This window comes from Nipponia nippon, unplaced genomic scaffold, assembly GCF_047370975.1.
Source record: "Nipponia nippon isolate SJK-2023a ecotype South Korea unplaced genomic scaffold, ASM4737097v1 scaffold_7, whole genome shotgun sequence".
Lineage (NCBI taxonomy): Eukaryota > Metazoa > Chordata > Aves > Pelecaniformes > Threskiornithidae > Nipponia > Nipponia nippon.
In genome coordinates, this window is record NW_028262391.1 from 8823837 (window position 1) to 8840414 (window position 16578).

At 45.8% G+C, this 16578-nt stretch overlaps 1 protein-coding gene across 8 annotated transcripts in view; it reads right to left on the minus strand.

The window, feature by feature from the left end:
• Positions 1-7955: 7955 nt before the first annotated feature.
• TIPARP (TCDD inducible poly(ADP-ribose) polymerase) overlaps positions 7956-16578 on the minus strand; it is a 43130-nt gene continuing 34507 nt past the window's right edge. For all 8 annotated transcript variants that reach the window (XM_087740511.1, XM_087740516.1, XM_087740517.1 and 5 more), the window contains 4 exons: positions 15634-15802; positions 13942-14123; positions 9742-10011; positions 7956-8691 (listed from right to left, as the gene is read on the minus strand). In XM_087740511.1, coding sequence (XP_087596637.1) covers positions 8244-8691; positions 9742-10011; positions 13942-14123; positions 15634-15802 — 1069 coding nt within the window. In that variant the 3' untranslated portion in view covers positions 7956-8243. The remainder of the gene's footprint in view (positions 8692-9741; positions 10012-13941; positions 14124-15633; positions 15803-16578) is intronic.

The following is a 16578-nucleotide window of genomic DNA, read 5'->3' on the forward strand; positions in this document are numbered from 1 at the left end:
TGTACAGAGGCACCCGCTCATGATAAAGCACCCATAACCACACCTGGGGGCTGGATTTCTGTGGGGTTCACATACCCTTATTTTTCTGACTGTTGATGATTTCTTGCCATTGGCACCTTCGTTTCCATTTCCTTACATTTCCTCTCTCCCTCTCTCATTTTCTATTTGTGTTTCTTCCCTGCTGGACATTTCTTTGAGTGCTTCTTGTCATCCCTTCCCCTGTTTCTGTTCCCGCTCCTTTCGCCCTCCCTTCCTCCTCCTCACAAAAACCAATTCTCACTTTTCTTAAATCACTTCCTCCTTTCCTTCTCGCTCGTCTCCTCCTTTGCTCTGCTCCCCGTGAGCATGGGCTCTGTGCTGAGCTCTGTCGGCTGTGGCTTTTTCGTTTCATCCACTAAGATATATTCAGCCAGGCAATGCCAAGAGGATATTTGTGTGCACGTAGTCAGAAACAGCATCTTCCCCTCCGGTATCCAAAAGGTCCTGGGCATGTTTTCGGTTCAGACCTGTCCTCTCTCTCTCTCTCAACCCTTCCCCTCATCTGGGATCAGGGTGGAGTTACAGAAGAGGCCCCATATTGAACACCGTGCCAGCGGGAGCCCGAAGGGCACATCTGCACTGCAGCCTCAGGCTGAGCCTGCTTTGGTACCCCGTGTCTACTTGGGCAGAGGAAAATTGCTTTCCCATCCACATGCCTGGGCAGCAGTGAGGGAACCCATCAGAGGGTCATAGAATCGTGAAGGTTGGAAAGGACCTCTGAGATCGAGTCCAACCGTTAACCTAACTGCCTGGTCCACCTCTAAACCATGTCCCTAAGCACCACATCCACATATTTTTTTGAATACTTCCAGGGACTGTGATTGCACCACTTCCCTGGGCAGTCTGCTCCAATGCCCAACCACTCTCTCTGTGAAGAAGTTTTTCATAATACCTAATCTAAACTTCCCCTGGCGCAGCTTGAGGCCGTTTCCTCTTGTCCTGTCACTTGTTACCTGGGAGAAGAGACTGACCCCCACCTCGCTACAGCCTCCTTTCAGGTAGTTGTAGAGAGCGATAAAGTATCCCCTCAGCCTCCTCTTCTCCAGGCTAAACAACCCCAGCTCCCTCAGCCGCTCCTCATAAGACTTGTGCTCCAGGTCCCTCAAGAAGCCTCCACAGCACGGAGATACAGCCAGGCACAGCCCCGGGATGCTGCACCGTGGATAATGGAAGTGAAAACGGTTAGGAACTTCCCCACCATCAACTGGGATGGGCAAAAAGAGAAGTTTACTCTCAAAGCTGATCCATGACCTGGTCTCAGAGCAGGCCAACAGGTCCATCTCCTGCCCATGTGGACAGCAGTAGGTCATCTCCATTAACCTGAATCCGTGTCCTACCATGAATGCATCCCAGAGTGGCCGCAGGTCCAGGCACCTGTGATATTTGGTTGTACAATTGATTCCTCTTCAGAACACTGCTGGGAGAGAGATTGGAGATTTGTTCTTGGTGAGGTTTGGTAAACGCTTTCGTGCTGGTCAGCTGCAGAGGTAGGATTGCACGAAGTCTGACAGACAAAACAAACCCAAGTGTGTATCAATGCATGAGAACGTGCTCCTTGTGGAAGAAAAAAAAAAAGCAGAAGATGATTTATAATAGTCTAGTTACGCTTGAAACAACTTGTACCCAGCTAGCTGGAGAAAAAGGAACCCGAAGGAAATTGAGGAAAGAACAATCCTTAGGTCAACCTGACATTTGTTGTCTAGTCTATGGGAAAATATTCTCATAAAAACAGACTTCGTAGCTGTAAAAGAAGAAAAAAAATTAATGAAGGGGACGTTTTCAGTTGCCGTGATATTAGTGTGGCGATGACACCATGGACTGCCAGCGATGGAGAAACCCCAGCAGCAGCCAGAGATGCTCCCTACTTCTGTAACCCAGTTCCCAATTCTCATTGCTGTGAGAGAACCTCAGATTTCTACATAATAAACAAAACAAAAAAAATCTCAAACGCCAGGTTGTGTGCTTTACTAGGGGGTTTGATACCAGGAAGCAAAAAGACTCATCATGCGTTATGTTTTGTTGAAGCCTCATGACTCAAAGCCTTGTTTTCAGTAGCCCATCACATGAGGTGTCAGCCCTCGGAGCCAACGGCATTGAATTCCCCTCCAGCAGAAGGAAACCCTGGGCCAGATGGTGACCACCCTGACACTGACGGCAAAGTATTCTCCTGGCCTTGTCTCGCTCTACCTTTCCCAGCAAAGTTGAGAGGAAAGAGTCTTTTGCCAGGACGAGGAAGGAAAGGCCTTAGCAAGCTACCAGAGAGCAGCTCTGTGCCATAACCTGTTGGGTTCACACCACCCCGAGACTGGGTTGAGCTCTGATATGCCTTTGGTTAACAAATATCTTCTCATATCCATCGCCCCTTGCTTCTCCAGGAAGATAATGGACGTAACGCTGCATGTGCCCAAGAACGCAGTCTTGGAGGAGTGCTCCACACGCTCTTCCACACTACCACTTCTAAACTCCCCTGCAACAAGTTTGGAAATTATATAAAATGATTGCAACATATGGACACCAGAAGCCAAGGCACGTAGTCATGGGGCAGTGTAATCCTAGACACAAGGAGATTTTCTTACCCCCCGAGGATATTGTGGGTGGTGGAGCAGGTTGCTCAGGAAGCTGGGCAGCCTCCACCCTTGCAGGTTTTCAAGAGCAGGCTCAATGAAGCCCTGAACTACCTGGTCTGACCTCGGAGCTGACCCTGCGTTGAGCAGGAGGTTGGTCTAGACACCTCCTGAGGTTCCTTCCCACTTGAAGAGCATCTCCTAAGGAACCTTCCCACTACGATCACCCACTGCTACCACGTTTCTTCAAACCACTTCCCCAAACACCTCCTGCAGAGCCGTCCCAACAGCTGCTATGCCCAGAGGTAGGAGGCCTGCACAGCAGCCCTCAAGCACCTGTAAGGAGGGGGACAGGAAACATCTCCTGCTCTGAGATTATTATTCTTTGAAGAAATCTAGAAGCTTGACAGCCCCAAACACCGCTTGTACAAGATACAGAAGCCAAAGCAGATGCACAGCTGGGGTCCCTGCCAGGGTGTCTTACAGCCCAAGCAGGCTCAAGCCTCTGTTAGGAGAGCAGTTGCTATCAGTGAGCAGCATGTCTGCACGCGTAGGAAGAGCGGTCGGGAATCAGAGCGGTCTGGCTGTTCTCACGCAACCTCTGGCAGCTGGCACTTAAACGTCTCCTTGAGGAGCAGCCTCCCGACCTCTGCCCAGCTTCCAAGTCAGCACACGCTCAAGCTGTTCCTTACTCCTAGTCACCGAGACGCCTTTATCCTGCTGTCCAGGACAGTTTGTTTCATGACAAAGCCCTCCGTCATCGCTCACCATGCCCAGACACCACCAGCAACCAAAGCAGATGTGACCCCATCTTTCACTGTTGCCCAAGTCCGCGCTCCAACTGCTGCCTCCAGAAGCCGGGAGCATGACCCTGGCAGGGTTCCCACATGCCCGTGTCAGTTAGCGGAGCCCCCTGGGGTGCCCAGGGTACATAACGCATCTCACAGCCCACGCTGGTTTCCCGTGGATTTGGGAACACCGAGTGCAGCCCCGCCAGCCCAGAAGGTCCCTCTCGGCACACACGATCGTCACCGCCATCCCCATCCCAGCCATGAGCTGTGCTGATCGGCTTTTCATAATGACATGGCTTTGCCCAAAGTACATGTCATCACCTATAATTTCAATAATGACAGTGAGATCTTTATCACAAATACTCATTTTCACCTAGTTTCATCTTCGAATTCTTGACAAGTGACACCACCAAAAACAGGGCAAGAAAACACTACGATTTGCTCATACCACGGTAAACCCCCAGACCCTGCTGGGCAGCCACAGCACAGCCCTGCGCAGGGTGCTGCGCGCCCACGGATGGGGACAGGTCCTGCTCCAGAAACCTTGTGTGCCGATACAGGCAAAAGCCGAGTTCAATAACAAACAGTAAGGGGGAAGTGGGAGGGGTGGGAAATCTGGCAACAGGCATCTGCGATGGGCGCGAGGGTTTCACTTCAGCTATATTTATGTATCGGTTTTCTATACACAAACACACAGAGAGGGACAATCGCAGCAGCCCCCCTAGGCGAGGGGGAGTGCTCCCATTAGCGAGGTTGCGAGCGGGCCCCTTCTCTCCTGCTGTTCCTCTTCGGGGCAGCTCCAGAGCAGGATTTAGTAATAGCCGTTTTCTCAGAGTACTCTGCTGAGACACACCTTGAGCAACTGGTGCTACGGAAGGAGCTGCGATGATGCACGTAGGAGGCAATTAACAGCCAACTCGGTGATTAGGGGCACGCTCTGTTCCTGCCCAGCTCTGCCCCGACATCCACACAGCTCCATCGCTCCTGCCCAGGTCCTGCCCCGCAGGGAGGTTGGAAGCCAAGAGCGATCCTCCACTAGCCCCAGGAGAGCTACAGATGGACACTGGAGGGTTATCAATGTTCACCTTGCCATGCATCGGCAGCACGCAGTGACATAGCACGCCTCTGCTGCTGTGGACCAGCCGTGCCAAATTTTGGCCAGCACATCCCCGTGACCAGCCAGGCTCCCAACAGTGGCAGCAACACGAGCTACGGGGCCAGACTTACGTGGACACAAAAAGGGAAATGGGGTCCTATGCCTTCCACACAGGGCCACATCACTACACACCCCATGCTGACGAGCTGCTAATGCGATAAGCCTTTGCAGGATGGTTTATACAGTTGGAACAGGTTGGCACAGAAACAACCTAAATATTTTCAATACATTGTCAGCAGCGTGTAGCCAGAGCTCATTATCACCAACCCCCACAGCCATTTCAACATGCTTGCAAGGAAAGTCTAAAAAGGTGAAGGTTCAGGAAAACCATCCCGGGAGCATCAGCAGGCAGCGAGCGCGGGGCTGTGGGAGCACCCCGCCGGCTGGAGCAAACAGCTGGCAGCAAACCAGCAGCGTGGAGAAGGTCCCAGAAGACCAAAACCCCATTACAACATCCAAGGAAAAGATAGAACCGATTTCCCTGATGATGGCTTGAGAGCGTAGGGAAGCCTCCGGTCCCCAGCATGCGGCTTTGAGCCCCCGACGCGCCCTCCCCGACAGATGTGTTTCCCCACTCTTGGCGGCGGTCCCACCTCCCACCCTGATCCTGTTCATCCGGGTCAGAAGCCTTTGATGCGGGAACTACTGAACACGAAAGCCACAGGAACATCAACGCTTATTCAAAAGCGTTTGTCTCTTAAGCAAATCTTAAATCTCAGCTCTGAAGTAACTTCAGTATCCAGTGTAAAGACACTTCTAAAATACGCACACGCAGATACAGCTCTAAATGCAACGTAACCAGCTCAGACAATCAGCTCGTGCTGCTGGAGCAGCTCCTGTCCCCAGTCCCCCCCAAGACGCAGCCCCGCGCTCCCAGAGAGAGCAGGGACAGGCACCAGCGGCTGCCCGTGACGCGGGCAGCAGTGCTGGCGCAGCGAGGCTCAGCAGCTGTGCTCTCCAGCGAGGTGTCTGCAGGGCACACGAGCCACAGCACACTTTCTACCCCAGTTCCACTATGGCCGGACCAACACGCACATGGGCGCACCACCACCTCGCAGCAGCAGGACTGCCGAGCTCTTGCTTCGGCTGCTGCAGAAAAGCCTGATTATCATCAGGAAAAAGGGAAGACAAGCCAGAAGATTTAGCAGCTTTTAAAAGGAGACAACCTCGGCTTTACTTCATCAGCAGCCACAATCCCTTCCTCCACAAACCACCTTACCTTTCCAAGGTCATCTCCTGGGGAGGCAAGCTACGGCCAGGACCAGCTCCTCTGTGTTGCACATCCCAGCTGGCAGCTCCCATCCCACCATGCCAATGTCTCCTTCTCCAGGACAAACCCCCTCAAATTTGAGCTCTCCCCTGTGCTGCCAGGAGCCTCAGAAGAGATTGGGAGTTAACGGGAACCAGCTGCTTGGATCTTCCCCCTCCTCACACCTACCAGCTGGTTTGATCTCCTACAGGTAATGAGGAGCGATCCAGTGGGACAGAAACAAGCAGGAGTGCTGGTGGGATTAAATAATTCCCATGGCAAAACACATTTTTATTAGGTGCCAGAGAGAAAGTGGGTACCGAGTGGGTTATCACAAAAGCAGAGCTCCAGGCCCAGCTGAAGAAGGTGTTCTGCTGAGGCGCAGATGCAGAGAGCACAGAGCCTGAAGCTGCCTTCCCACGCCGGAGACCCCCCGACCCGCTCCTCGGCCTGGCAGAGGTACGGGGCCACCAGAGCTTCCTCAGCATCAGGCGAGCGCTCCTAGGCCACACCTGCGCTAATAAAGCAGGTGTAGCTTTTAGAATGAGATACGCGACACTTCGTAAAGATCCTAATGAGGACAGGGCATCTCAGGTACATCTACCTCGGGCTGCTTGAGGTGAACAATTATAAAGCATCAAAGTTAATCTTGCTGGGCTATAAACGATGGCATTTGCCATGTAACTAATATTTTATAACGCTAGCCAGCCTGTTAGAGCTATGCAAGGTAGCAGGGACCTGAGCGTGCCTGCGAGCAGCTTCTAATGACTTAGGTGGGATGCGCCGAGGCAACAGCCTGCAGATGAGCCGGCTCCCGGGGCAGCCTGGTGGCTGGTGAGCGTGTGGTGTGGGCTCCACCGTGCCACGGTGCTTCGGAGAGGACTCAGGGAAAAACAGACTGAGCTGAGACCACAAAATATGCCAAGGTTTGGAGCGGAGGTAATTATTATTTACTTTTTACATTTTAAATCGTAGTCCTGAAGTTATTTCTGATCCCACTTTAGAGACTGCTTTATCATAAAGCATAGCTAGAGAAAAAACCCTAGTGCAACGATTTCAGCTGTTCCACGAGAAGGTGCAGCGTAGCAGACGGGAGCCCCTCCAAACCTCCGCAAGCGCCAGCCCCGGCGCGCCGTGCTAAGCCCACGCCGTTACTGCTGGGCTCGCTCCTGCCGACTGCCCGGTCTTTCCCTGTAAGGTCACCCCGGTACGAGTTTCTGCCCTGTAGTTCCGCACCACACGCTCTCCCTCTTCCCCGCTTCGCCATACAAATGCATTAACTTGCCCCAGGGTGCGTTACAGCCCGCGATGGTCAGAAGAGCTCATCTTCCCGAGCAACGCGGGAGCTGGGAATGGCAGGCCTGCCTATTCCACCATCTACCCCGGCGGGCTTGGGCCAGCTGCAAACATCAGTCGTTACCAACTGTTTCTTTTTCTGTATCACTGCTAAAGATACTGAAGAGCACTGAGCCGTGCATAGCTGCCTGGAAAACCCCCCAAAATATCCTGATTAGATGAGGATTATGTCTGGACAATTATTTTAATGTATCAATCATTTTTAAATTCATTCACTATCAGCCTCATTAAGTGACATTAACACAAATTTTCATCCTTGATCAAATTTAAAACCTCATCAAAAAGAGGCTTGGTTTGAGGTTTCTTTTCCAAGAAACCCGTTCCCCAGAGCTCCCCCCGTAACTGGGCACGTGCCCAGCTGCGCACGGGTTCAGCAGCACAGACCTGGCTCTTGGCAGCTGGGTGCTGCCCAAGCGACGTTCCCATCCCCGCCACCGCAGCACAGTGATGAACTGGGTGTCCCGTAAGCTGCTGGGAAGCCACCCGGCTTTAAACCCTCGTGGACTCTTCCTGATTTTACTTAGGGCTGATTTTAGAAAACGATGTATTTACTTGTGTTGTCCTGTTTCATAATCCAAAGTATGAGCAGAATGGTGGCTTTGTAATCTCCCCCAATCTTTCTGAAATATAGTAATAAAAAATAGTGGTTGGGAGAATCTCATATTTAATGTACTTGGGATGAAAATTATCTGGTTCTGATTATCTAGAAACGGCCATCCTTAAAATTTCGAGATCAGGGCATAAGCAGTTTTCTAGCCACTCTAATATGCACAGAACACAACTGAAATTATACACACACACATTTTTAAACATGAATGTTTACTAACATAAATAGTGTTTTATAACAAAAGGCACAGATTTTCAACTATAAACAATGGAAAAATATTTACAATTTGCACATACATAATCAAACAGCAAGTGCACAATTGGTCACTTCGGATCTTCCTTTCTATATTTTGAGATTTAGTTCCTTCCAAGCAAGTAATTGAATCAGTTCTGCAACGTCCAAATTTTTTTTTTCCACAAAAAACGCTACCAATGCCAGATAAGAGAGTTTATTAAAATGAATAATTCAGCAGCACAAGTTTTCAAATGGAGACAGTGTTGCTAACTTCTTCATATTGGATAATAAAATAAGGGTAGCTCTGATCATCATTAAAAATGACAAAAATCTGAGGCTCAAAGTAATTGTCCACACAAGAGTCATAGAGGTCGCTGGTAATGCTGCCGGGGTTCACCGGTGGAGGTCTCCTCATGGTGTGGTTACCCACCGTGTACCTTCCTGTCAGTACTTTTGCCAGGAACATGTAATGAACTCCTTTGGGTGACCTTTTGGAAAAGTTATGGGAATAGCTTGCCTTTCTGGCAAAGTAACTGCCCTGTCCAAACATGGTGGCATGCTTCCCACAGACGCGCGGGTCGAAGTTGTGCTTGCAAATTCCATCCACCACGTCCTGGGAGGTGCCGTGGAACAAATGCCTTTCGTTCATTATCCTGTCAAGCCCAGTCATTTTTTTTGACATATATTCCTTTTTCCTGGAATAGAAAATGGAAAGTGAAGATGAGTATTCGTTGCAGATCTGCAAGGGAAAAGCAGTTTTCATTACAGCTCTTAAAGTATCAGGATTATCCTCTGGAATAGTAGAGCTGTAAGAGGAGATACGAAAACATTTCTGTATGGATAGCAGAGTGGGACTTCCACTTTCAAGTAAAGCTTTTGTGTGAAGTAAGTATTTTTGGAAGGTCCTGAGCTGATACTGCTGGAGGCAGAGCTTTCTCACCTGCACAGCAGCAAAGGCAGAGCAGCTTGAGAAGTGCCTGCTTATCTTTGCCTGTATTTCACCTTGGGTGTGGAAGGAAATCTTCCTCAGGGGGAAAACAAGGGCTGTGCAAAAATTAAATCCCTCTACAGCTTCAGAAGAGGCCATGGAGAGGAATTACTGAGAGATGGGGTGGGTGAAGATGCGCTAGACCAGCATGAATACTGTAAGAAAGTCAGCCTCTGCTCACACAGCCCATCCCTCGACTTCTCCTGAGATTCTGCATTTCTGGAGAAGGGAGAGAGAATCCACAAATCTGATCTCATGTCAGCTACGAGGTGGTCACTGGGGGGTAACTTTCAGGCACAGCATCTTTGGTTTCAATGGGACTGGCTGACAGAGGAGTTCATCTTTGCGAGACCACTGTAAGGCCCTGGGTCGCCATGTTCTGGGGCACCTAGGCACTCATGGCTATCTTCGATACAGAGGTTATTTGATGAAAACTATGCCTGCTAATTTGGCTTGAAAGTGAACTGAAAGATTTTTCAACTAGATATCCTAGATTTATTTTGAGGTTTCTGTGAAGATACGTTTTCCAGAAGTTATCAGTAGATAGTACGTTAAACCTCTTACACAGGAAGTTTCACGGTAAGATATTTTTCAGTATTTTTCAGATAACGTTGTTCAATTGAAGATGCTCCTTTTCTTCAGAAAATCCGGAGTTTATGTATTCTACTTAATGATCAATTTATATTTTGCAACCCAAATTACATATTTTAAGGTATTTTTCCACTACTGCAGAAGAATGGTATTTGCATTATCTTACCTTTTGTATTTCTCCCAAAGAAACTGATTTTGCACTCTCAGAATTTTCAAAATTTTATATTTGGTCTCCGGCACAGTCTTGTGAAACAGGTTATAAATGGTTCTATAGCTTTTATCTTCCTTCAGAACAGGCACTTGGATGAAGTCCTGAGATGGATCCATGCTAATCCAGGTTTCAGGATAGAAGTTTGGAGAGGTAACAGCAGCTGGAGCATGTGAGGAAGCTGGTTCAGCTGATGGAGAGGGTACTGGAGAGTTGCCACCTAAGGTCCTAGTTGGGGAAGGAGAAAAAGGTTGTGCTTAAACATTCACAAACAGAAGAGCTTCTAATCACATTTATTTCATCACCAACGTATCTTAAGCAATTGCTGCTCTTCAGTGCTGTTAACAATTTACATATCTTTAATGCTTGTTTAAAACAAGCATGCCAGCTATTTCTGCTATTTTAATAACTCCTCCATCCATACAAACTAATAACAAAATCTTGACTTTCAGGGATGCTCTTCCACGTAAGGAAATCTTACTGTTTGGTAGTGCTTAAGAGCCTACTATTGTCATTATTCACATTCTGGAGTGGGGTTATAAACTACAGACAGGCAGAACGCTACCAAAGACAATTATTTTGTATGTTAGCTATAAACTATTTGTGATTTTAATATACAGAATAAGAGAAGACGAATAACGTGGCAACATTTGACCTAATTTCCTTAGAATACAAGGAGTAGAAACAAATACTTTCTTGTACAGTATGAACAATGAATAACCCCAACTAAGAACATTTTATAGGCAAAACTTGCAGATATTTCACTGCCATTATGTAGAAGAGGAGATGCTATGTTTTCAGTACTACCCAGTATCGTGCTGAGGAAGGCTCTCTTATTTTCATTTGCACAGGCCAGATGTAGATTTGCATTTGCAGTTGCTTATTTTCATGCAACAGACCAGCCCCTCCGCTTGGGAATGCTGCCAGGTAAGAAGTCAGGAAGGGGTGAAGGAGGGGAGCTGCTGCCTGTAACGGCCGTGGCAGGAAAGCAGCACAGATACCAGAAAAAGAACAGACACCAGTAAAATCCAGTTAAGGGTACCAACTGTGGTGTGACGAGACTTTGTTCTTAATAAATACCTGCACCTCTGTGGAATTTTTCACACTCTTGAAGCTGCTAAATTTAGATAAAGAGTGTGGCATTTGTGGCTTACGCTCACCTGATTATAATCTGAACAAGCAAGCCTTACTCAACTGAATAATCCTTACTTATTGGAGTTCTCCCACTTACGTCAACGAAAATACTTTGAACATGTAAAGCTTACAGGTTCAGGTTCCGGTTTTCACACTTTAAGTACACAGCTCTTCAGCTCCTGCAACCTGGTGAGGTTCCCTTTCAGTTGCAAGAATATATGGAACTATCTCAAAACTTCACCAGATGAGTATTTTACCAAAGTATTTTTATAGGAAAAGCTGCTACTGAGTCCAGGACCAACCCACAATGAATGCAAACGGGTAAGGTGCCCTCAAAAGTAGGCAGCTCTTGTTAGGAAAGACTACGAAGTCAGAGGTACCCACTGCCTGGCTGGGAAGACACAAGGTGAATCTTGTCTCTAAACCCCACAGACGACCTTAAATTAAATTTCATTAAATTAAAGTTTAATGAACATTAAAGTTCATGAAATTTCTCAGGTCACTTGTGTTCTGATAACATATCACTGCCAAAGCATAAGGAGATAACCTGTTCTAACTAGGAGGAAATGGGGAAAGTGAAGCCTTTGTGTATTCATGTTGGGCAAGCTGAGGTTTGACAACATCCAAGGCCAAATCCTGCCTCCCTGCGTGTATGCAATTGGATTTCGCACACAGGAGCGACAGGGAAACTCGATTCCCTACGCCGTCTTTGTAAAAAGAAAGTTTACTGGAGAACAAACAAACTCTCTAAGCTTTGCTAAAGGCAAAGCCATTTTCTCCAGAGTGACTCTTCAGGAATCAATCTTCTTTTGTTCAGGCATGATGCTGCCTGAAAAGCCACCTAATCGTGACTTCTGCACCCAGCCAATCTGCTCTCAAGGTACCGAAACACAATCACAGAGCAACTTCTGATTGTCCTTGCTTGTTAGCCTGCTTTTCTCTGCAGCGCCAACATAATTATCTAGATAAATAAGAATTCTGCTGCTATTCACATCTTACCTACAGAAATGTCAATTAAGGTCGCCTTTCAGAATGTTTAATGCTAGTGATATATGAGCCTGAATGAACTGCGTGTGATTTTTTGTGTGACCCAGAAATACCTTAATGTGATTTCCTGATTGCAGGTTGAGCTTTTCAGGTCTAGAAAAAAAGTTGGGGGGAAGAGTCTATTTTTAACTTGATACATTTGATTTGGATCAGAGAGACAGTAAACTGTACCACCACTCACACTTTTCAGAGCAGACATACTCTTTAAAAAAGCATTCACATGGCTTTCACCTGCTGCTCGAAGCTAAAGAGACCTCACTTTATTTGCATGGATTTGACTCCAACTCAAAATTCTCACTGCTTGTTAATCGTTTAACAGAAACCCCAAAGATGGATTTTTCTAAGAAGGATTATTAAAATAGCAGTCTGCAATATTACAGTGTGCATTTTTTTTTTTCCTCCTAAAGTCAATGGGTAAAAATATTACTGTAGAACCTCATTCACTCACACTTGGACTGGAAGACCAAGCACAGTCTAACAATAAGTTATGGATTAATGAGTAAGACATCAAACACAATAAAAACACTGCAATCCTTTGGTGTACTTTGTTCATTTCTTCTGACTAGTGTAAATTATTTGTAAGCATTTATTATACAAGGGAAGCCATTAAAAAGTCAACATTTGTCAACCACTATCACCCACTTCCCACAGTTTCTATTCAAGTATTCTTTCCCAGTTTTATAACCAATTTAAGCAGGTAGTGGGGGGAAATAAAAAATCTCAGGTAGCATTGTGTGGTAAGTGGAAGCAAATACTGACTTCTTAAGGATAGTTTCCACAATTATTTAAAATATTCTTTCATTCTCTGCTAAGAATTGGTGGATTTTTAAGTAAGCATTGCAAGATCTTTACGTAAAGAAAATAAAAGAACGAGGTTTACTGCAGAACAACAGAAATTTCAGAGCTTAGTTTATAGATTTGGTAGCTGACATGCATAGTTATGGTCACACCCTCATGACTGTGGAACCCTCAAGGGTCTGCTAAAATTAGTGGAAATTGCATAATTTTAGCATATCTCAAAAGTATAGACTTACACTGTAGTAAAATAGGCACTGGTAGCAAAACATAGGAGAATACCCAAAATCCTTATTTTTCATTAAGATGATAATCAGAATTGCTATAACCAGAAAGCCCACGCTCGGTCTTTTTACCTGCATCCTCCCAGTATCGCTTTAATAATTTTGTGTTTCCTTCCTGTAAAACCGTATCTAAAAATGCCTCTAACAACCACATGTTTCGAAGCTCTGACCAAATTCACATTCACCTCGCAATTAGATGCGGTAACAACTCTGCAAGCTAATGAGCATTCTAGCCCTACTGCAGCAGTTAAAGCTCCTTTGATTGGCCCAGCATGCCAAGCTGCCAGTCAGACTAATGACTTCCACCCCTTTGCTAACAGGACAATATGTTCCTAACTACTGAAGTTGGACAATAACGTTTCCAGCTGTGCTGGTGAGATCACAAAAATGGCATTTTTATGAGTTGTAATCAAAAATTACTACAATGCAACACCTTCCTCACTCTGCCTTTGACGGGCGAGTGTGTTCACCCCCAGTTGAGATGACAATAAAAACAAGGCATGCTTTAATTGTGCTTGAAAATTATAAAATGTTTTTGAATGCTCATTTTTATGGGACCTAGAACTGATAGCCTGGCAGTCGCTATAGCTGGTGAGATGCTGAAAGCTGGACAATACTTCAGCAAACTTGAAGTACATCTGTGCTTCTGATGTTCTGCAATCCACAAGGTGCATTATAACCTTTAAATAACAAACACAGCCTAGCAGTAAGGAGTTCCTCAGATAATATTTATCTTACAAAGTGGCAAGCGAGAGCTGTCAACATGACTCAGATTTTTTACTATTTCTTCTGATTTTTGTGATGCCTGTTTCCTTGTCACATCTTAAGGAATACAATTCCTAGGGACAGAACAACATGATGAACAAATGCAAAGTTTCCATTTTGCTGGAATACATACTGTAAAAATGGCATCAGCACAACGCATGAGCGAAGAAGGGGCCTCCTCTTGATTTCTCTTCTGAAACACGCATTTTGCTGGAATCCATCTTTGATGTTTAAGATATACTGATTATGCCAGGTAACAAACCGAACCTCTTTCAGACCCCGGCAGCTGGCTTCTTCTATCAATCTTACAACAGGCTGTTTCAAGAAAATGAAGAAAACAAACACATATACATGATAAATTACATGTTCAAAAATTAATATTTTTGCCAGAGACCTCAAAGAATCCCTCTCTCTATTCCCTTCCCCTCTCCTCTTTCCCATGCTCTGAGGCACAAGTACATTTAGACTGCTGAAAAACGTTCTGTTACCTGTTTGTAAGATCTGCCAACAAGGCAGGTTTCACAACTTTCCTACGTAATTGGTGCTGGCGCTATCATGTTTTTACATGTCAAATGTTATTCCCAATATCTAACCTAAAATTCCCTTGCCACAAATTACTTACTATTTGTCTTTGCCTGCTGAATGTGAAAAGCAGAAGTCTGCTGTAGAACAATCTTTTATATATTAACATATTCTCTTTTTTTTTTTTTCTTTTCTACCCTAGAGAAACCCAGTTTGTTTAACCTCTCCTTGTGGGTCAAACATCCTAAATTTCTTGGGTTTTGTGGTGCTTTCTTCCAGACTCTCTCCAGTTCTTGCATTTTTTTTTCATTTGCAAAGCCCCAAACTGTGTAGGGTGCTCTCTGCCTTAAGCTTCCCACCACACTTATAAAGTCAGCATGACACATGAAAAAGATGAACATGATCTATTTACACTGGTGGAGGTATTTCTGGTACTGCCAAAATTGTAAGACACTGATGAGGTTTTATTCAAAATATTATGTACAGCTCTGGCCAGCCAAAGATGAGCTCTTAACTACCACAGGTATTTAAAAGGCTTACCAGAAAGCTTACTTGAATGAATAGAAGTATTCTGGTTTTGTCTAGCACAACCCTGTTTGACAGTGGATATGACTTCTGTGCCTATAACTGGGGTCAAAGAGTTGGAAGAGAGAAGGCCTATTTAAAACCTGATATGGAAAACTGTGGCTGTTACAGACCAAAGGGCAGTGGTGACACTAGAACAAATGTGCATAAACCATTGCTAAACAGATTTAAGCTAGACATTTAGGAAAAGGTCCCTAAGGAGCAGGGGCTGGCACCTGTGGGACCGTCCAGCTGCGGCGGTGTACAGCACAGCCTACGAGACAGCAACGGGCTGGATCCGGTGACTGGAGGCTCACGTCCTGCCGTGCGTTATCTCTGGGGACAGGTAAATAAACTAAAAACTGAAAAGCTAAATGGCAGTGGTGTTAAGGCTGCAGAAAGCTGTCCCCTCTGTCCTAAAACCAGATTTCTAGGGATTAGAAAGGACTTTCTTCGCACTGACATGGGCCAGTTTGCTCTCAAATTTGACAATTTGGTCAGCCTCCGCGTCTCCAGTGTTTTCAGGGATAATTCAAGGTGCAGTCCAGCAGAGCAGAGGTCTCCTTTTATTGCTTTTTCAGTTCAACACTGACCTCCTTCCTCAACAATAACTCTCAGTAACTTTACCCCATGTTCGAGGAGGAAACAGACTAAAAATGTATATATCATTTATAGTACATACTGTACACAGAGTTTCGGGTTACAACCCAAAAGCAGGATTCTGGAACACGTTAAATACCTCAGAATATTCTCTCCAGCCAAAGTGGTCCCTGCAGAAGTATTTCCAGACCGTGTAGTAGTTGGAGCTGGAGCTGGGGCAGGAAGGTGTGGACAGCCGCCGCATTTGGTCAAACTCAACAGTTTCATATAATTTCATAACATTCAAATCCACCCAAAACTCATGTCCCCTGGAAAGAACAAGAAAACCAAAGAATTCTCACCTTTTGTAATCCATTTTAAAAAGATGATTCAGAGATAACAAAACAGTCAGAACTACAGTTGGCATAGTCTTCCTCAGAGATACCCTCAGTCTGGCTGTGCTCATGTCATACAACCCTGTGACCATGAGGGTGTCCCATGAGAGTGAAGTGGGCACAACACAGGAGCAAGCACACAGAGCTGTGAGGGCAAAGGAACTCTTCAAAAGCATGGTCTTCAGCAAAGAAAGACAAAGACTCAAACCCAGCAGTCTTCCCAGGCCAGTGGCATTTATTCAGTATGCATGAATGGTACAAAAATCAATATACATATCCTTGACATTTTGAGCATACTAAGTAAATACATCACACAGCCATATTTGATGAAGCAGCCACATACTATTCAAAAGGTTATTCTTGTGAAAGTTAGCGCTTCAGGGAAGAAAAGAAAATGTAAATGGCTCCAGATGAGGAGCATCTGCTGCCAATCCACCAGAGAGTTCAAGTATCTTTCATCACGTGCAGCAGAAGAGAACTAGCATAATATGAAAAGGAAACATGATTTCATAATTATGGAGCCTACACTGAGGAACATTGGCTTTTCTCGAGTAACTATATTGCTGCCACAAAAATCAATGCTAATATGAAACTTCAGGTAAAGTGACTGGCGCTTTCAAAAGGACCTAACAACAACAGGGGGCTACAGATAAAGAACCAGAGTATACCCTTCATCTAAAGGAGAAAATAAAAGTGCAGTTCCTCTACAC